Consider the following 21,688-nt stretch of genomic DNA (forward strand, 5'->3'; position numbering starts at 1 on the left):
CTTAAAACCGGTTACTGCTGTGACGTCATGTGCTCAGGGCTGGCTGGCTCAGCAGGGCAGCTTGAATGCCAACTTTGCAGTTGATTTTAACTCAAATAAATATATATACACTGAGTGCAGAATTATTAGGCAAGTGAGTATTTTGACCACAACATCCTTTTCATGCATGTTGTCCCACTCCAAGCTGTTTAGGCTTGAAAGCCTACTACCAATTAAGTATATCAGGTGCTGTGCATTTGTGTAATGAGAGGGGGTGTGGTCTAATGACATCAACACCCTATATCAGGTGTGCATAATTATTAGGCAACCTCTTTTCCTCTGGCAAAATGGGTCAGAAGAGAGATCTGACAGACTTTGAAAAGTCTAAAATTGTGAGATGTCTTGCAGATGGATGCAGCACTCTTGAAATTGCGAAGATGTTGAAACGTGATCACCGAACAATCAAGCGTTTCATTGCAAATAGTCAACAGGGTCGAAAGAAGCGTGTGGAAAAAAAAAGGCGCAAAATAACTGCACATGATCTGCGGAAAATCAAGCGTGAAGCTAACAAGCAGCCATTAGCATCCAGTTCTGCCATATTCCAGAGTTGCAACATTCCTGGAGTGTCAAAGAGTACAAGGTGTGCAATACTGAGGGACATGACCAAGGTAAGGAAGGCTGAAAAACGACCACCACTGAGTAAGGCACACAAGATAAAACGTCAAGACTGGGCCAAGAAATATCTTAAGACTGATTTTTCTAAGGTGCTGTGGTCTGATGAGATGAGAGTGACTCTTGATGGGCCAGATGAATGGGCCTGTGGCTGGATCAGTAATAGGCACAGAGCTCCACTCCAACTCAGACGCCAGCAAGGTGGAGGTGGAGTACTGCTATGGGCTGGTATCATCAAAGACGAGCTTGTTGGATCTTTTCCAGTTGAGGATGGACTCAAACTCAACTCCCAGACCTACTGCCAGTTCCTGGAAGAAACCTTCTTCAAGCAGTGGTATAGGAAAAAGTCAGCATCTTTCAAGAAGAACATGATTTTCATGCAGGATAATGCTCCATCTCATGCGTCCAAATACTCCACTGCGTGGCTAGCCAGTAAAGGTCTGAAAGGTGAAAAAATAATGACATGGTCCCCTTGTTCACCTGACCTAAACCCCATAGAGAACCTGTGGTCCATTATAAAACGTGAGGTCTACAAAGAGGGAAAACAGTACACCTCTCTGAACAGCGTCTGGGAGGCCGTGGTTGCTGCTGCACACAATGTTGGCCGTGAACAGATAAAGAAATTGACAGAATCTATGGATGAAAGGCTTTTGAGTGTCCTCATGAAGAAGGGTGGCTATATTGGTCACTGATTTGTTTTTGTTTTGTGTTTGAATGTCAGATATGTTTATTTGCAAATCTGGAGTTGTCATATCAGTGTACCTGGTGAAAATAAATAAGTGAAATGGCTACATATTTGGTTTTTATTAAGTTGCCTAATAATTCTGCACAGTGAAAGTTACCTGAACACATACATATTCTCCTAAAATGGCCAAAACTAAAAACGCCCCACTCTAACTTCCATACATATTCAGCTTTGATATTTATCAATAATAAAACTAATCCTCAAAAATACAGCTTGCCTAATAATTCTGCACTCAGTGTATATAAAAAACTCATATATATATATATATATATATATATATATATATATATATATATATATATATATATATATACACACTTTTTTTCTTATTCCCATTTATGCAGCATACAAGAGTCAAGGATGGAGATACTATCCACTCAGAAATGTATTTAAAAATAAAGGTTCTGCATATAGCCTTTAAAATTAGGGCACGAGTCAGACTCGAGTGCTACAAGCCTGAGAGCTAGTGATAGCTACTCTCCTTTCCAGATCAAATCACAGAGACGCTAAGCAACCGCAGGCATCTGTGAGCTCATGTGTGTGGAAGAGCGCAGATATACACCCCCCAAAACAAACAAACAAACAAACGTTTGGACTCAAATGTTTTTGTACTTGCTCGATAATGTAGAAGTCATAAAATAGAAATCTATAACAAAGTTTGTATGAGGGAAGGGGGGGGGGGGGGGAGGTGCCTAACGGTAGTATCTCACTGGGCTGCGACATGTTGGAAACACAATTGCGATAAAATATGCGAATTTTCACTTGGAATCACACTGAATTGATATTCGCATATTTTATCGCAATTGTTGTCTCCAACTAGTCGCAGGCTGTTGCAGCCCAGTGAGATACACTCGCACTTCCTGTCTCACGGAAACTGACTTGAGAAGGGTTCGTGAAGGCTTTGCGACACCAGCGACGCATTTGCAGCTATTTTGAGAGAAACTTTGTCGCACGAATTTTTTGAAAATGTTCAAAATTTCAGCGACGAAGGAGCGACACTGTGACTCATGCGAGGAAATTGAGAAGCCTCGCGAATGTTTCAAGACACTTTTGAAACTCTCTCGTGAATGACGTTCGCGATTTGTCGTAAGCTGTTGCAGCCCAGTGAGATACTGGCTTAAGACTTTTACACAATCCTGTATATCAAAGAACGAATTTAAAAGAAAAACGAGTGACTTGCCCTGTGAGACAGCATGAGCAGCAGTTTGAATGCTGCTTCACGTGTCTCAGAGGAAGCACATAGTAGCCTTCACCCTCCCTGATTGGTGGATGTAGTGCGAGACGGAGAGCTGGCTAAAGAGCAGGAATTTCTCCACAAATTGGGAAGAAAAACGGCGAGAGAGGGACCCCATTGTGCTGACCTGCTCCTCCTGTCTTCACTGTAGCACGACCTTTCTTCCCCTCCTGCTGATCTTTCAGAGTCTCGTACACAATCTGGATCACTGGGATGCTGAAGGCCTAAAAAAAAAAAAAAAAAAAAAAGTCAGGCACAAAGAAACCAGAAAGGGTTTAGTTGTGACTATAGGATGTGTCAGGTGAATAACTTTATCTGATTTGGATGCTGAAACCTATTTAATGGAAAACTCCATCCTGAAACACACGGACAAAAAAAAAAAAACCACACTGGACTCAAAGTCCCAGAATGCCATGCATTGTGGGTAATGTAGAAAAAAAATTGTGAACTGAAGCAAAAGTTAATCAATGTGTCGATGAAGGATTTTTCAAAGGAAAAAAAGAACGAACCCAGAACTTCGTTACAAAATAAATACTGAATACTACCGAAGATCATATTTTAATTCGAAAGATTCAATGCAAGTTGTTCAGGGTTCAAGACATGAATGATACCCGCAAGGTCCACAAAACAGCCTACTACAAGGTTGTGTGTGTGTTTTTACCTACCCCAGTTTTGCCACTTCCTGTCTCAGCAGCCTGCAAAAAACAATTGAATCATGTTAAGCCAAGGGGGGGGGGGGGGGGGGGGGAGCACATGCACATAACACAACAGCTACTACTGCTGATCCAGGAAGTCAAACCCCTCACCATGAGAACGTCTCCTCCACCAAGGATCAGGGGAATGGACTCAGCTTGGATGTCAGTGGGAAGCCTGAGAAACATCAGGATCATCATCAGTGCTTTTGCCAGACACGATAAAAGCCGAGTCAATAATAACCAAGCCCACAATAAGTACTAATGTTTCTGGTTTCACAGCTCTAGTTAGGTCACTGTTTATCAATTACCATTTTATTTTTTCCCCCCTTACTGAACCCAGTACATTACTCTCTCTACTGTCACTTGTAGCATGCTGGTAACTTTATTTCGGATGAACACAGTGATGCTGATCAGAACTAAACAAAAACAACTTCACTACATGATGAAAAGTTTGTCAAAACCTGACCATCACACTCCTATGTGCTTGCTGAACATCTCATCCCAGATCTAATCCCACGTTTTTGCTGTGATAATAAGTGCCACTCTTCTGGGAAGGCTTTCAACTCGATTTTGGAGTGTCGCTCTGAGGATGTGTGTTCATTCAGCCACAAGTAAGCTCAGGCAGTGATGGTGAGGAGGTCTGGAGTGCAGCCGGTGTTCCAGTTCATCCCAAAGGTGTTCATTGGGGTTGAGATGAGTTCAGTCAGGGTTCTGTACAGGACACTAGAGTTCTTCCAGTCCAACTTTAACACACCATGGAGCTGACTTTGGACACAGGGGCACTGTCATGCTGGAACGAATGATTGGCAGCGAAGGGAAACGGCAATACTAATGCATACGCAGACAGATGTTCATGACAATTGTGTTCATGTTTTTGCACTTTCCTTTTCGTGTAGAGAGACTTTTGTACTAGGAAGGCATAATAAAATTGCCCTTCAGATACTTAATACCGTGCTATCTTTCGACGAGATCATCATACTGTGAAAGTATCACATCCTACTCGAGCAGATGTGAAAATTAACCCACACGTAACGCCTGTTTTTTTGGACGCAGTTCGAGTTGGCTTCTGGAGGAGATAGAGTGAAAAGGGAAAAAAAAAAAGTGCTCTCCTGTTCACTGCTGAAAACAGGAAGGAAAGGACAGATAAAAATAAGCACAACAAATAGCCTAGCCAAAGCTTCAATGGATGCGTCAAGAACAATTTCAGGCACGCTACAGACGTGCAGAACCTGCTGCAGGACAGGAGAGTGGAAATTCTCAGGTTGGGGGTCCAAGAGTAGGAGAAAAAAAAAAAAAAAAAAAAAAAAGCATGCTACATTTCAAGATTTACCGTACAAAGACAGGGAGAAAGACGGCCATGCAATTTAACCACGAATGTCAGATAATGTGTGTTATTTATGTCAGATTATAGCATGAAGGTTTTCTAACGATTAAAGAAAAATATGATCTGTTTACATCCATCGGTGTAATGTGGAAGCCATGGCCTAATGGTTAGAAAAGTGGCTTTGGGACCAAAAGATCACTGGTTCAATTCCCTAGACCAGTCGGAATGACTGAAGTGCTCTTGAGCAAGGTCCCTAACTGCTCCCCAGGCGCTCTAGGTGTGTTGCATGTCACTCTTGATAAGAGAGAAATGTCTGCTAAATGCCAGTAATGTACTATAACAGCCCTAAAGACAGCTGAATTAGACCAAATGCATGTGCAGGGTTCCCGCTGGCACTAATCACTGAAGAAGAGAAAATTACTTGCAGTCGTCACAGTAACCAATGTACAGTGCCTTGAAAAAGTATTCATACCCCTTGAACTTTTTCACATTTTTCCACCTTACAACCACGAACTTAAAAGTTTTTTATTGAGATTTTATGTGATAGACCAACACAGAGTAGCACATAATTGTGAAGTGAAACGAAAATGATAAATGGTCTTCAAAATTTTAAACAAATAAAAATCTGAAAAATGCGATGTTTATTAGTATTCAGCTCCCCCGCGTCAATACTTTGTAGAGCCACCTTTTGCTGCAATTACAGCTGCAAGTCTTTTGTGGTATGTCTCTACCAGCTTTGCACATCTAGACACTAAAATTTTTGCCCATTCTGCTTTGCAAAATAGCTCAAGCTCAGCCAGATTGGATGGAGAGCGTCTGTGAACAGCAATTTTCAAGTCTTGCCACAGATGCTCAATGGGATTTAGGTCTGGACTTTGACTGGGCCATTCTAACACATGAATATTCTTTGATCTAAACCATTCCATTGTAGCTCTGGCTGTATGTTTAGGGTCATTTGTCTTGCTGGAAGGTGAATCTCCTTCCCAGTCTCAAGTCTTTTGCAGCCTCCAACAGGTTTTCTTCCAGGATTGCCCTGTATTTAGCTCCATCCATCTTCCCATCAGCTCTGACCAGCTTCCCTGTCCCTGCTGAAGAAAAGCATCCCCATAGCATGATGCTGCCACCACCATGTTTCACAGTGGGGATGGTGTGTGCAGGGTGATGAGCAGTGTTAGTTTTCCGCCACATGTAGCGCTTTGCATTTAGGCCAAAAAGTTCAACTTTGGTCTCATCTGACCAGAGCACCTTCTTCCACATGTTTACTGTGTCCCCTACATGGCTTCTGGCAAACTGCAAACGGGACTTCTTATGCCTGTCTTTCAACAATGGCTTTCTTCTTGCCACTCTTCCAAAAAGGCCAGATTTGTGGAGTGTACGACTTGTAGTTGTCCTGTGCACAGATTCTCCCACCTGAGCTGTGGATTTCTGCAGCTCCTCCAGAGTGATCATGGGCCTCTTGGCTGCTTCTCTGACCAGTGCTCTCCTTGCTCGCTCCGTCAGTTTAGGTGGACGGCCATGTCTTGGTAGGTTTGCAGTTGTGCCATACTTTTTCCATTTTTGAATGATGGATTGAACAGTGCTTCTTGAGATGTTCAGAGCTTGGGATATTTTTTTTTAGAACCTAACCCTGCTTTAAACTTTTCCAGAACTTTATCCCTAACCTGTCTGGTGAGTTCTTTGGTCTTCATGATATTGTTTGTTCTTCAGTGTTCTCTAACAAACCACTGAGGCCTTCACAGAACAAGTGTATTTATGCTGAGAGTAAATTATACACAGTAGGACTCTATTAACTAATTAGATGACTTCTGAAGGCAATTGATTGCACTGGATTGTATTTAGCGGTATCAGAGTGCAGGGGGCTGAATACTAATGCACACCACATTTTTCAGATTTTTATTTGTTAAATTTTGAAGACCATTTATCATTTTCGTTTCACTTCACAGTTATGTGCTAGTCTGCGTTGGTCTATCACATAAAATCTAAAAAAAACAAACAAAAACTTAAGTTCGTGGTTGTAAGGTGGAAAAATGTGAAAAAGTTCAAGGGGTATGAATACTTTTGCAAGGCACTGTATTCATCATCATCTCTAGAAATCCCTCCGTTTGCTGAAATCCAACTCCAGTGAAGAGACAGCAGGAAGCCAGAATTTAAACAATGAGCATGTGCTTGTGACCAATAAAAATCAACTACACAATGACCAATTGAGCGCCAAGCTTTTGGCCAATCACAGTGCATCTTAATCGGCCTGGTGTGGTGGTGTAATTATCTCTGCATGAACCAAACAATGGTGCAGTCTAAGCTGAGGAAGTTTTTTTTGGCTGGGCTTCTTCAAGCACTGAAGATGATTTAAGGGCTGAAACAGCACACTCAGAGCCCCGACCATCCTCGAGCACATTGGACAGTGTCAGTAATACAGGGGTCGATAAAGACCACCAAAGTGAAAGTGCAGTCAGCTGGCAAGCGACCGAAGGGAGCTATGTTTCAGACGCAGTGACGTCGTTCGGCCCCATCACTCGGACTATAGCCTCTGGTATTTTCACCCTCAAAAAAAAAAAAAAAAAAAAAAAAAAGAGATTAATAGAAAAAAAAAAACAACCGACTTGGATGTCATCGGGGATTTTGAATGTTGTACTATAATAATGTAGCTTAGAATTGGTGTCTTTATGGTGCTAAAGGAGAGATATACACGAGTGAGAAATGATCTTTTATAATTATGGACTTAAACAGTCCATAATTATTGACATCTTTTCAGATTTACCAATAAAAATAAAAAAAAGTCTTACAAAGCTGAGTTTCAGTTACAACAGTTATTATTGGTTAATTAAGGAACCGGAAGACACCTCCTCACCCTTTGATCTTGTCATCTGATGACACAGGTCGTTACCCAAGATGGAATTTCTTTAGCACGATCAGCAAGTTGAGAAAAACCCAGACATTATCATAGCAGGTAAGCATGGTGGAAAGATCATGAACATTTTTTTTAACTTCTGAAATTCACCGATATTTCATGATCTCCTTGTCAAAACCTACTTTGTTTCTTATTCATTTGACAGTTGCCATTTTGTATCTAAACGCGCATTTGAGAAGTCATGTGAGGTGTCGATAATCGTGATCACTTTCACCGGTGTCCACCATTATCGACACCCTGTGGAATTAAGTGACATTTACAACTGTTATGGATCGATCTTTGTGTAACATTGTTGAAGTAAATGAAGTAATTTAAAAAAAGTGCTGTGATTTATAATTTTTTTCTGATTCATAACAGAATGGAATGCTTATAGAGTATCTGGAATCCTATTGCAATAAATAGAATTAGACCAGAATTAAATTCCTAGCATATAAAAAAAAATTACATGCTTGAAATATTCATATTTTTCTATTCCATTCAGATTTTTTTTTTGAAGTTTGTTGTAAATATCTACCACATATTACAATATCAGTAGACATTTTATATTTTGGTTCGAGGAACAGCATGCGACCTTTGACCTGGATTTTCATGTGGTTACAGTGTCAATTGCCTGTTGACATTTATTGGTAAACGACAAAACTAGAAATTAATACAAACAACAAATGATTAACAAAATGTGATCTACGAAAATACTTAAAGTGGGTAGAAAGCAGAACAAAAAGATTTGACACAAGTTAAACATTATCAGCTCATTTGTTTACAAACAATCACTTCCTCATTTACGTAAACACCAACATCAATATATTTATCTAAAAGATATTTTGTACTAAATATTAGTCTATGTAAAACAAATTTTAAATAAAAACTATGTTTTGTTAACTTAATACTACATACTGATTATTTTTTATAAAATCATCTGGATGTCGATAACTATGGACAAAGGTGTCGATAACTGTGGATAAAGGGGTCACGTGATCTGATACGCTAAGTAATCAGGAATCAACTCTCCTCCCACCCCAGTGGAAATTTGATAATTATTCATGCACAATTTACATACAGAAAGTCTTTTCTACTTTTGCAACGGCCAAAAGATGGTTAAGGTATCAGTAATGGTGGCTGCCGCTCTACCTCTTTTGAATAATTCCATGCTAAAATAACCTTAAGTAAGCTCAAACTGAAGAGGTTTATTTTAGCTCATGGTGCACAGGGGGCCCAAAATCAAGTCTTATATTAGAGACTGGAGCCCAAATTTTATATGTAATGGAGAAGCCTATCTGTATCTGTAGAAATATTTAAATTGGGCCCGTTTGGTTGGTATAACCCTGGATTAAGTCCACTTTGATAAGTCAGTAACTAAGAAAAATACAGACCAGGGCTCGAAATTCGCGGTGGTCCGGTCTAAAGCCGCCACATATTAAGCATGTGCCGTGTCTGTGTTAATTGATGTGTTTATCGGCAGGACGGAAACTACCGAAGAATTCTGAATCATATCGTGTACGAATCAGGCTGTCGGTTTTTTCACTACTGCGCATGCATATAACATATCTCGTTGAATATCGCGGTAATCACATGTAGTATTGGACCAGGTGGGTGGAGCACAGAAGCACGGCAGGCCAGAACTGAGTTCTCAATGAACTATTTATTGCTAGCTTTTCAGCCTTTTATCACTTCCCAGCCACACGTGCACACGTGTTCTGGTCGGGGAGAGCTCCCTTTCTCTGCTCTCCTCTCCTTTTAAAGGGCGCGGTCACTGAAGAAGACACACAAACACAGGTTAATCCCCATCAGGTGCAATGCTCCACCACTTACCTTCCCTGACTCCGCCCTCCATTCACAGACTGACACTTGGCCACGCCCCCGCTGCCACGTCACGTTATCAAATTCAATAGATGTAGCCACGTTATCGCTTATTTAAACACGTGTTTTTTTCTTTTGTTGTTTACATCTACATCTGCCAAAGCTACGTTGCGATGTGGAATTTTCTGAAAGGCGTACAGAAACCGCCAGACGGGGACAAAGCGACCTCGGTCTGAAGAGGAGAAAACGGCCGCCGATAAAGCGGACGAGAAGGAGAAACGACAAACGACTTATAAGCAAATGTGGGAGCAGGGTAGGCCTTGGTTGCGATACGATTTTTATGGAATAATTATTTTTTTTCAAGTTGATTCCTAGTCAACCCTTACAGAAAAAACACAAATTTCCCATGTATTTCACGTGACCACATGTAGAATACATGGTATCAGATTTTGTAACATGTGTACCATGTAGAGCACATGTGGAAAACATGTTACCACATGTGCAACGCTCGAATTAAGTGGTCTCGCCGCGACAATTATTTCCTCTGTGCGAGAGCTGTTCAGAAAGTCAGGTTGCCCCGCGCGCAAATTGATTTTTCAAGCGGGGCAACCTGACTTTCTGAACAACTCTCGCACAGAGGAAATAACTGTCGCGGCGAGACTGCGAGACCACTTAATTCGAGCCCTGCATGTGTAAAACATTCCCACATGTGATTCAAATAAAATTGGGCCAAAACCACGTTTCCCATATGCAAAACACATTTTCCACATGTGAGAAATCACATATGAAGTTCATGTGGTTTTTCTGTAAGGGAATATGAAGCTCCTAATGCTTTCTCTCTCATAAATGGTTAAATACAGAAAGCATGTTGGACATATTTTGGGTGCTATAGTCATGATAGTAAGTATATTTGTTTTCAATACTCATACACCAAGTTGCCAAGTTTTCCAATTGAGGTTTTTCACCTGACGTCACAGGGTCACGTGACGCCCCGGTGTCTGCCATTTTGAAGGTCAAGCTACATACTAACGCTGCAGACAGAGAGGGAGAACCAGCTTGAAAAAAAAAAAAACGTGTTACAGACACCGGATCCAGTGTAAATAGCTGCCGGAGCACGCTCCGGCTTGCTCCCCCTCAAATTAAGCAGCGCGCTCCGGCTTGCTCCCCCTCAAATTAAGCAGCGCGCTCCGGCTTGCTCCCCCTCAAATTAAGCAGCGCGCTCCGGCTTGCTCCCGGAGTGCTCCCGGAGTGCTCCGGCCGAGGGTCCGGAGCGCGCGCCGGCTTGCTCCCCCTCAAATTAAGCAGCGCGCTCCGGCTTGCTCCCGGAGTGCTCCGGCCGAGGTTCCGGAGTGCGCTCCGGCTTGCTCCCCCTCAAATTAAGCGGCGCGCTCCGGCTTGCTCCCGGGAGCAAGCCGGAGCGCGCAGCTTAATTTGAGGGGGAGCAAGCCGGAGCGCGCTCTGGCAGCTATTTACACTGGATCCGGTGTAAATAGCTGCCGGATCATAATTACAGTAAACTAGTAAATACAGTAAAGGAAAAACTTGAGACTGAAAGGTTTTAACAGTCATCCAAATGACTGAACGTAAATACTAGCTACTATGTTGTTGACATTAGCTAGTGCTAAAAGCTAGCTGCTAGTACACTGCTACAACACAGACACCGACCCTAATAATACAGTTCTTGGTCATTGCCTGGTAACAGCAAATTTATAACGGGCCATGTCTCAACAGACTAAGAAGTTATTTTAATGACATTTAATAACATTTTGTTTATCCTGAGGACCGAAAGTAAATGAAAATGTGAACAAACCTTAGCTGTAATAAGATGGCGACCACCGGCTCCAGGGACGACCCACTGATGTAGGCATGTTACCCAGCCTGACAAAATATTTGTAGGCATCCAAACTCTTATACGCTTTCAGATCAATACCTGTGTATGGCGATGGGTTTTTAACGACATAGGTATACAGATCATGTGGGCCAAAGTCAGGTAAAGACGAGGGCTTCGTGTACTTCCGTACGTCAGTGAACAATCCTGGTGGAAGCAGGTAAACGTCGTTCTCTAAGCCTGCTAACCTCAATTTTTGCAAATCCCTCTCCCTCTGCTCGCCCTGTAAATGCCCTACGTCGCTGGATAGTGAAGGTGTTTTCTGCATCTCGCGCCTTTTTCTTTTATGTTTTTCGTTTGTCGCCTTCCTCGCATTCAAACTGATTCGAGCCGTGACGTCCAAAATGGCAGCCTAACGACGCATCACATGACTTGGTCACGTGGGTGAAAAACCTCAATATATTATTATTTGTCGATATTATATTATGGTGCTCTGTGTTGTTCTCATTTATGCATTTCACAACAGTAGCAAAATACTCGGATCTTGAAATAAATGCACATTAGTCATGAACAATGGTAACTACTCTCTTCTGCGTTATTTATGACAGAAGTAAAATTCATAGATGAACAAATTTTGGCGAGTGGATTTTCTGTTTGGCGAGTTAGTTTGGAAGGTAACTAGTCCGGCTGGCTGGTGAAAAAACAAAAAAGAATTTCTAGGCCTGCAGACAAAGAAAAAGTGAAGAATACTAAAAAAAAAAAAGTTCTTGGATTTTATTTTTCAAGAAAAAAAAAAAAAAGTGGGTGGCACGGTGGTGTAGTGGTTAGCGCTGTCGCCTCACAGCAAGAAGGTCCGGGTTCGAGCCCCGTGGCCGGCGAGGGCCTTTCTGTGCGGAGTTTGCATGTTCTCCCCGTGTCCGCGTGGGTTTCTTCCGGGTGCTCCGGTTTCCCCCACAGTCCAAAGACATGCAGGTTAGGTTAACTGGTGACTCTAAATTGACCGTAGGTGTGAATGTGAGTGTGAATGGTTGTCTGTGTCTATGTGTCAGCCCTGTGATGACCTGGCGACTTGTCCAGGGTGTACCCCGCCTTTCGCCCGTAGTCAGCTGGGATGGGCTCCAGCTTGCCTGCGACCCTGTAGAACAGGATAAAGCGGCTAGAGATAATGAGATGAGATGAGATGAGATGAAGAAAAAAAAAGTGGAGAATATTTTTCGGAACCCTGCACGTGGCGTGCTTTAGATAGAATATTTACAACCATTATTGCATTCCCCAGGTAAGAAGTATGTAGCACGCAGTGCAGTTATATAAAAAGGCATTTGGGACACAGCCCATGTATAAACAGTCTGTTTGAACTCACAGCCAGTCCATCTCTTCAACAGCCTGAGCGATTTCAGGCATCACGCCCATTTCTACAGGAAGGAATAAATAAATAAACAAACAGAAATTTACACTTAAATTCAGCAACGTGCACAAACATAATACAACAAATGATCCATAAATAGAATAATAACAACCAGAAAGCTTTCCTTACCACCAAACGCAGCCATGATTGCCAACTCAAACCAACCGGATATCACATAGACCACAATTCAGTTTGACAGGGTGCCTGAAAATAAGTGTCCGTGTACACCATACAACCGCTGAACTTTAGTTCCGATGTTTTTCTTTCTTATGGCGAACAAGCTCGCTCTTTCACATGAATATTTGCTGAAAGTATTAACTACTAAACGTAAAAACATTTAGCATTCACATTATAATTTTTTTTTTATTTTTACAACAAGTCTAGGTTAAGTTCGGATTACAGCGATTTGAGCTCGTGCGCTCGGTTGAACCTCTCAGGCAACCGTAGAGCGACACAAGCGTAGGAGCGTGCCATTACAAACATGGCTGCAGGGTCTATACTGGAAGATGAAGAAGAGAATATTTTGTATGATTTACTCATTAACGCGGAATGGCCGCCGGAAACCGACACACAGGTGAGTAGTGTGTCCTTCTTACGGTTTTTTTTAAACAGATTGTGCTTCATAACTCGTTGATGAAATGATTTCTGACGCCAAATTACCAAAGCCACGTAGTTCAACTCAGAAGGTTCAATTCCAAATGACTCCCTGCTCCCTGTCTGAGTGCACTATATAGTATATTCAAGTACTTACTGTATAGTTCACTAGGTTTAAATAAGCGGGTTATTTGGGATTTGGCTGCGGTTTAAGGCTCAATAAAGCAATATTGGTCGTGTTGTGATTTTAGAAATTGGTGAATGCGTTGTGAATTATGAAAATGCATTCTTTTAACATGTATTTGTTTTATTTGCAGGCACGAGGATCAAAAGAGCACAGTTCCTCTCTTCTTGCCAAGGCTGTGACAGGTAGGAACACAGAGCACCACACATCAGTTTAATTCTTCTCATTTTCACAGGACAATACAATTCTTTTTCAAATAAACCATTTAAAGTCATCCTTTAGTGATGTAACATCTCATCTCATCTCATTATCTCTAGCTGCTTTATCCTGTTCTACAGGGTCGCAGGCAAGCTGGAGCCTATCCCAGCTGACTACGGGCGAAAGGCGGGGTACACCCTGGACAAGTCGCCAGGTCATCACAGGGCTGACACATAGACACAGACAACCATTCACATTCACACCTACCGTCAATTTAGAGTCACCAGTTAGCCTAACCTGCATGTCTTTGGACTGTGGGGGAAACCAGAGCACCCGGAGGAAACCCATGCGGACACGGGGAGAACATGCAAACTCTGCACAGAAAGGCCCTCGCCGGCCACGGGGCTCAAACCCAGGACCTTCTTGCTGTGAGGCGACAGCACTAACCACTACACCACCGTGCCGCCCTGATGTAACATAATAAGTTAAAAGTAATTATTAGTCATACATTAGTGCACATAAAATAAACTTGTGAACTAGAAGGGCACTATGTTGAGTCCAGATCTCTTCCAAGCCACAGATTATCAACATCAAATCACTTGAACTTGTGTGTGTAATATTACGCACGCACACATACATAGATACATACAACCCCGATTCCAAAAAAGTTGGGACAAAGTACAAATTGTAAATAAAAACGGAATGCAATAATTTACAAATCTCAAAAACTGATATTCTATCCACAATAGAACATAGACAACATATCAAATGTCGAAATTGAGACATTTTGAAATTTCATGCCAAATATTGGCTCATTTGAAATTTCATGACAGCAACACATCTCAAAAAAGTTGGGACAGGGGCAATAAGAGGCTGGAAAAGTTAAAGGTACAAAAAAGGAACAGCTGGAGGACCAAATTGCAACTCATTAGGTCAATTGGCAATAGGTCATTAACATGACTGGGTATAAAAAGAGCATCTTGGAGTGGCAGTGGCTCTCAGAAGTAAAGATGGGAAGAGGATCACCAATCCCCCTAATTCTGCGCCAACAAATAGTGGAGTAATATCAGAAAGGAGTTCGACAGTGTAAAATTGCAAAGAGTTTGAACATATCATCATCATCTACAGTGCATAATATCATCAAAAGATTCAGAGAATCTGGAAGAATCTCTGTGCGTAAGGGTCAAGGCCGGAAAACGATACTGGGTGCCCGTGATCTTCGGGCCCTTAGACGGCACTGTATCACATACAGGCATGCTTCTGTATTGGAAATCACAAAATGGGCTCAGGAATATTTCCAGAGAACATTATCTGTGAACACAATTCACTGTGCCATCCGCCGTTGCCAGCTAAAACTCTATAGTTCAAAGAAGAAGCCGTATCTAAACATGATCCAGAAGCGCAGACGTCTTTTCTGGGCCAAGGCTCATTTAAAATGGATTGTGGCAAAGTGGAAAACTGTTCTGTGGTCAGACGAATCAAAATTTGAAGTTCTTTATGGAAATCAGGGACGCCGTGTCATTCGGACTAAAGAGGAGAAGGACGACCCGAGGAGTTATCAGCGCTCAGTTCAGAAGCCTGCATCTCTGATGGTATGGGGTTGCATTAGTGCATGTGGCATGGGCAGCTTACACATCTGGAAAGACACCATCAATGCTGAAAGGTATATCCAGGTTCTAGAGCAATATATGCTCCCATCCAGACGACGTCTCTTTCAGGGAAGACCTTGCATTTTCCAACATGACAATGCCAAACCACATACTGCATCAATTACAGCATCATGGCTGCGTAGAAGAAGGGTCCGGGTACTGAACTGGCCAGCCTGCGGTCCAGATCTTTCACCCATAGAAAACATTTGGCACATCATAAAACGGAAGATACGACAAAAAAGACCTAAGACAGTTGAGCAACTAGAATCCTACATTAGACAAGAATGGGTTAACATTCCTATCCCTAAACTTGAGCATCTTGTCTCCTCAGTCCCCAGACGTTTACAGACTGTTGTAAAGAGAAAAGGGGATGTCTCACAGTGGTAAACATGGCGTTGTCCCAACTTTTTTGAGATGTGGTGTTGTCATGAAATTTAAAAATCACCTAATTTTTCTCTTTAAATGATACATTTTCTCAGTTTAAACATTGGATATGTCATCTATGTTCTATTCTGAATAAAATATGGGATTTTGATACTTCCACATCATTGCATTCCGTTTTTATTTACAATTTGTACTTTGTCCCAACTTTTTTGGAATTGGGTTTGTACATACATACATACATACATACATACATACACGTGTGTAAGTGTTTAGCCTATTTGTTTGTATGTATGTATGTATAAACATATTTTAAAAGGCATTTGCCCCAGGAGCACAAAGTGCTTATCTTGGCCGCTCATAGTTCAAAGTCGAAAGTCCTTCCTGCACCACATGGCGCATAGGGTGGCACCAATCTCCGTTTCTGTAGCCCTTGGCCTCTCGCCTATTACATAACTAGGGTTACAGTGGGGGGCTAATCCTCTGGTAACCACGAGAGTTTGACCCCCAGCTCACATCTGTGTTGCAGTGTGCCTTGCCAGATGGCAGTAGGTACCATTTTTATGATGGTCTTTGGTATGACCCGACCACAAGTAGAACTCGCGATCTCCTGATCAAGAGGCGGACACGCTAACCTCTAGGCCAACTCACGGTGCATCAATTGGTTCAGTTCAGTTTTATTTGTCCTATGTATGTTCACACAGGGTCAACTGTGCAATGAAATGCACTGGACAAGTTAAGAACCAGAGCCAATCTCTCAGCATGGGAGTCCTACAGGAGTTTAACAGTTTAGCAATAAAAAAAGATTGAGTCCTAAATATAAAAATGGAAGTAAAATTAAAGTGGCCATAGAAGTAATGAAATATATGCATTGTCTCAAGGGGTTTTGTGTGTGTACACAATACACACAATACACACACACACACACACACACACACACAGTGGGTACAGAAAGTATTCAGACCCCTTTAAATTTTTCACTCTGTTTCATTGCAGCCATTTGCTAAAACCAAAAAAGTTCATTTTATTTCTCATTAATGTACACTCAGCACCCCATCTTGACAGAAAAAAACAGAAATGTAGGAATTTTTGCAAATTTATTAAAAAAGAAAAATTGAAATATCACATGGTCATAAGTATTCAGACCCTTTGCTCAGTATTGAGTAGAAGCACCCTTTTGAGCTAGTACAGCCATGAGTCTTCTTGGGAATGATGCAACAAGTTTTTCCACACCTGGATTTGGGGATCCTCTGCCATTCTTCCTTGCAGATCCTCTCCAGTTCCGTCAGGTTGGATGGTGAACATTGGTGGACAGCCATTTTCAGGTCTCTCCAGAGATGCTCAATTGGGTTTAGGTCAGGGCTCTGGCTGGGCCAGTCAAGAATGGTCACAGAGTTGTTTTGAAGCCACTCCTTTGTTATTTTAGCTGTGTGCTTAGGGTCATTGTCTTGTTGGAAGGTGAACCTTCGGCCCAGTCTGAGGTCCTGAGCACTCTGGAAGAGGTTTTCTTCCAGGATATTTCTGTACTTGGCCGCATTCATCTTTCCTTCAATTGCAACCAGTCTTCTTGTCCCTGCAGCTGAAAAACACCCCCATAGCATGATGCTGCCACCACCATGTTTCGCTGTTGGGATTGTATTGGGCAGGTGATGAGCAGTGCCTGGTTTTCTCCACACATACTGCTTAGAATTAACGCCAAAAAGTTCAATCTTCATCTCATCAGACCAGAGAATCTTATTTCTCATAGTCTGGGAGTCCTTCATGTGTTTTTTGGCAAACTCTATGCAGGCTTTCATATGTCTTGCACTGAGGAGAGGCTTCCGTCGGGCCACTCTGCCATAAAGCCCCGACTGGTGGAGGGCTGCAGTGATAGTTGACTTTGTGGAACTTTCTCCCATCTCCCTACTGCGTCTCTGGAGCTCAGCCACAGTGATCTTTGGGTTCTTCTTTACCTCTCTCACCAAGGCTCTTCTCCCACGATTGCTCAGTTTGGCTGGACGGCCAGGTCTAGGAAGAGTTCTGGTCGTCCCAAACTTCTTCCATTTAAGGATTATGGAGGCCACTGTGCTCTTAGGAACCTTGAGTGCTGCAGAAATTCTTTTGTAACCATGGCCAGATCTGTGCCTTGCCACAATTCTGTCTCTGAGCTCCTTGGGCAGTTCCTTTGACCTCATGATTCTCATTTGCTCTTACATGCACTGTGAACTGTAAGGTCTTATATAGACAGGTGTGTGCCTTTCCTAATCAAGTCCAATCAGTTTAATTAAACACAGCTGGACTCCAATGAAGGAGTAGAACCATCTCAAGGAGGATCAGAAGAAATGGACAGCATGTGAGTTAAATATGAGTGTCACAGCAAAGGGTCTGAATACTTATGACCATGTGATATTTCAGTTTTTCTTTTTTAATGCATTTGCAAAAACTTCTACATTTCTGTTTTTTTTTTCTGTCAAGATGAGGTGCTGAGTGTACATTAATGAGAAATAAAATGAACTTTTTTTGATTTTAGTAAATGGCTGCAATGAAACAAAGAGTGAAAAATTTAAAGGGGTCTGAATACTTTCCGTACCGTGGGGGGGAGTGGTATTGCACATAGGGGACAGGGTTTGTGACTGCTACTGTAGTACATACTGCTGAAAAAATTAATTCTGACAGCTTTGTTTTAGCCAGCATTAACTTTTTCAGCAGTTTGTGCTACTGTACAGTAGCTCTTCTGTGGGATTGGACCATATGAGCTTGTCTTCGTGCCCCATGTGAATCAGTGAGCCTTCGATACCCATGACCCTGTCGCTGGTTCACCAGTTTTCCTTCCTTGGACCACTTTTGGTAGGTACTAACCACTGCATATCGGGAACACCCCACAAGATGTGCCATTTTGGAGATGCTCAAACCCAGTCATCCAGTCGTCACAATTTGGCCCTTGTCAAAGTCATTCAAATCCTTACGCTTGCCCATTTTTCCTGCTTCCAACACATCAACTTCAGGAACTGACTGTTCTCTCACTGCCTAATGTATCTCACCCCTTGACAGGTGCCAGTGTAATGAAATAATCAATGTTATTCACTTCACCTGTCAGTGGTCATAATGTTATGGCTGATCAGTGTGTTTCAATAATAGTGCTATCATCATTATACATATTGTTTTTTGTTTTTTTTTCACCCCACCAGGACCATTCCGCTTTATTCTGCACTACCTTTGGTACAGGTAAGTTCTTTGTAGGGAAAACATAATCCTGCACTGTGGTAGATAATTTGATGAAAATAATTCCCTCACTGGTACCAATGCCTTGCATCAGTATTTACCCCTAACTTGAACATTCGTACATTTTGTAGTATTAAAGCTTGGTAATATATAGTGGTTTTTTTTTTTTTTTTTTGTATTGTAGTGTTACAACCAGATATGGAAACAATTTGGATTATGTACTTTGAATTTTGTAAAATAATTTCTCCCAATTTGAGAACCCAACACTGACCATCACCCTGAAAACACTAAGATCTCTGGTGAGAAGCATGGTGGTGGTAGCAGCCTTAGTTTTATGATTGTGTCTCTCACTAATCCCCTCTTTACCCGCTTGTTGACTTTTACTGGATACTTGAAATGTTCAAATAACGGATTATTGGGGGTGGGGGGGGGGTCTATATAGTTTGTAAAATTATAGTTCATAACTTGAAAAGATGTGATTTCATGAGTATTCACCCCTGTTGTGAAACCCCTAAGTGAATTCAACCAGTAGCTGTCAGATGTCATGTCTTTTAGTTGAATTTAGTTCTTCATCTGTGTATAATTCAAGTGTCGCATGACCTCGCATTACATACACCTGTTCCTGGAAGGCACAGTTTGTTTGAGAACATGCATAAAACAACAATATCGAGCTGTTCATATTACTGAAAAACACACATGAAACGAGCAGAAATGCAGAAAAAGCTTCTCTGGTCAGATGAACCAAAATGTACCATTTTTAATGTTCCCTTATCACAAATTGCACACATTTGTCAGAAACCCAACACATGTGATGTGTATGATGAAGTTTTTGAAACAAGAATGCATTTGAAATGAAAATAATTCAGAGCTTTGAATCATTTGACATCCAGCTAAATACTGGCATCTGCTGGACACGAAACATTCTTACACCACTTCTGTGTCAACGTTCCTACACCAAATAAAAGGTATTCGTGTCTGATAAATAAAAAAACAATAGTATGTGCTCGTGTTAGTGTTCATCCATGGTAGGCTATTTGTGTTAGTTTATGTATTACTTTCTTCAGATGATATTCTATAATCTCGAAGGCAGAATGTGTAATCGGATAGGAAATCTTTCTAAGAGTTAGAATGAATTGTGTTTGTGTCAATAGAATACAAAAATGATCATGAATAAATCCAGACACAGACAGGTCTGAATATCAACAACCCATTATTTATTAATTTTTGACAAAATAACTTCTGCATGTTTTCATAATTCTGCGCTGATTGTGGAATCGAGCCTTATATCCGAGACCTGAGTGACATGTTGGCGTAGTAATGAAGCTTTATTTTCAGTGATCACCTGACACTGGAATTTTGAAATGAGGTTCTGCAATGCTGTTTTAAAGCACTACTGATGTAAGAAGCTCAGTGAAGCATGGTGGTGGTAGCATCATATCGTGGGGATCCTAGGCAGACCTCTTCCAGTCATTAAGGGGTGGAGGTTCTCCTTCTAGTAGGACAGTGACTCTTAGACGCTGCCAAAACTGCCCCGGAGAGTTTCAAACCCAAGAACACGAGGGTGTTTGAAAGGTCCAGTCTAAGCCAAAGACCTCAAACCGATTCAGAACTTGTGGCAGGAATTGAAAAATTGCTTTTCACCAGCAATCCCCATCCAGTCTGACAATTGTATTTTCTTCCAAAAAGATTGGGCAAGAAATATTAGTATCCAGCTGTGCAAAGCTGATTAAGACATATACCTGAAGACTTACAACTGTAATTCTAGCCAGTGGTGATTATACTAAGTGTTAACATGGGGGAGGGGGGATACTTGTGAAACCAATAAAAGAAATTTAAATGTCACAGTTAAAAAAAATAATAATAATAATTAAATTATCACTGTAGCACAACCAAATCATCAGGTTCAAGCTTGTAGAAATATCGATAATGGCGACGTGTGTCTATTATGGCATGAATAAGGTTGAAATAAATCAAATTTATTTCTCTTTCAGCCCCTCAAGTTCATCTTTACCTCCTGGACTAGTGCGTCTGGCAGCAAAGCAGATCAACTGGCAACTGGTGCTAACAAGGTGATGCTAATGCCTTCAATCCCAAAGTCCCACCATTGATATGAACACTGAAACAGTGTGTAATACTGTGTGAGGTCGTTAGTTACTCCACTACAGAGATGGACTTGTCACTGTAGCTTATGGACATGTTTTCTTAAATGACTATTATGGACATGACGGGCATTTCAGCAAACGTCTGTCCATTCTCGACTACAAACTAGAGCTACTTTAGTGTGCTTCAGTCTGGCACATTTCAAATGCAATCACACCAGCACAAAACAAACTATGAAACACAATATACGATGCTTTTCATTTGTGGCATGCAGCAAATGTCACACACTGAAAAGCAAAACCTTCGTAGTATTGCTCTTACTTACCTCCCACCAACAGCCAACTCTCACGCATCAGCTACCAGTTGCAAAGGGTAAAGCATGTGTTTCCTTCGAGATGCATCAAGCCAATTGCATTGAACCAAACTATTCAAAAGAAAGTGCTGTCCGCCGTCTTCTACATACATGAGCGCCAGTGTTGCTCTGATTGACAGGGAAGAGATAGTATGCTCCTCTTACCCATCTCTGGATGATCGGGTGAATGCTTTTCTCTTTTCATTGCTTGGATGTAATTCCCTGTTGCATTGCCTTTCACTTTCATCAGTGCATTCCAGCTGTGCCACACATTGTCCAGTCACAGCCAAAAGATATTTGACATCATAGGTTCGATTGTGAGCTGGAAGTACTTTTAGTCATATTTATATTTTTATCCTGATGTATAGTCAAGCTGAAAAATCTGCACACCCCTTTCACCTTTGCCATTTTTTTCTTACGTTACAGACTTATTTTACAATAG

General features: G+C 41.6%; 2 protein-coding genes across 4 annotated transcripts in view; one reads left to right on the top strand and one right to left on the bottom strand.

Annotated features, from left to right (window-relative positions):
* The window catches only part of ddx1 (DEAD (Asp-Glu-Ala-Asp) box helicase 1), a 45,059-nt gene extending 32,232 nt beyond the window's left edge, over positions 1-12,827 (bottom strand). Inside the window, exons 1-5 of one of the 2 annotated variants that reach the window (XM_060914125.1) lie at positions 12,717-12,827; positions 12,543-12,594; positions 3,437-3,500; positions 3,296-3,325; positions 2,758-2,854 (exon numbers count right to left, since the gene is read on the bottom strand). In XM_060914125.1, the coding sequence (XP_060770108.1) occupies positions 2,758-2,854; positions 3,296-3,325; positions 3,437-3,500; positions 12,543-12,594; positions 12,717-12,732 (259 nt within the window). In that variant the 5' untranslated portion in view covers positions 12,733-12,827. Of the gene's footprint in view, positions 1-2,757; positions 2,855-2,964; positions 2,987-3,295; positions 3,326-3,436; positions 3,501-12,542; positions 12,595-12,716 lie in introns of those variants that run through there. The other variant, XM_060914126.1, reaches the window with a different exon arrangement.
* Positions 12,828-12,969: 142 nt separating this feature from the next.
* Positions 12,970-21,688, top strand: part of nbas (NBAS subunit of NRZ tethering complex) — a 547,303-nt gene continuing 538,584 nt past the window's right edge. Inside the window, exons 1-4 of one of the 2 annotated variants that reach the window (XM_060914124.1) lie at positions 12,970-13,161; positions 13,499-13,550; positions 18,761-18,797; positions 20,786-20,863. In XM_060914124.1, coding sequence (XP_060770107.1) covers positions 13,069-13,161; positions 13,499-13,550; positions 18,761-18,797; positions 20,786-20,863 — 260 coding nt within the window. In that variant the 5' untranslated portion in view covers positions 12,970-13,068. The remainder of the gene's footprint in view (positions 13,162-13,498; positions 13,551-18,760; positions 18,798-20,785; positions 20,864-21,688) is intronic. The other variant, XM_060914123.1, reaches the window with a different exon arrangement.

This window comes from Neoarius graeffei, chromosome 2, assembly GCF_027579695.1.
Source record: "Neoarius graeffei isolate fNeoGra1 chromosome 2, fNeoGra1.pri, whole genome shotgun sequence".
Lineage (NCBI taxonomy): Eukaryota > Metazoa > Chordata > Actinopteri > Siluriformes > Ariidae > Neoarius > Neoarius graeffei.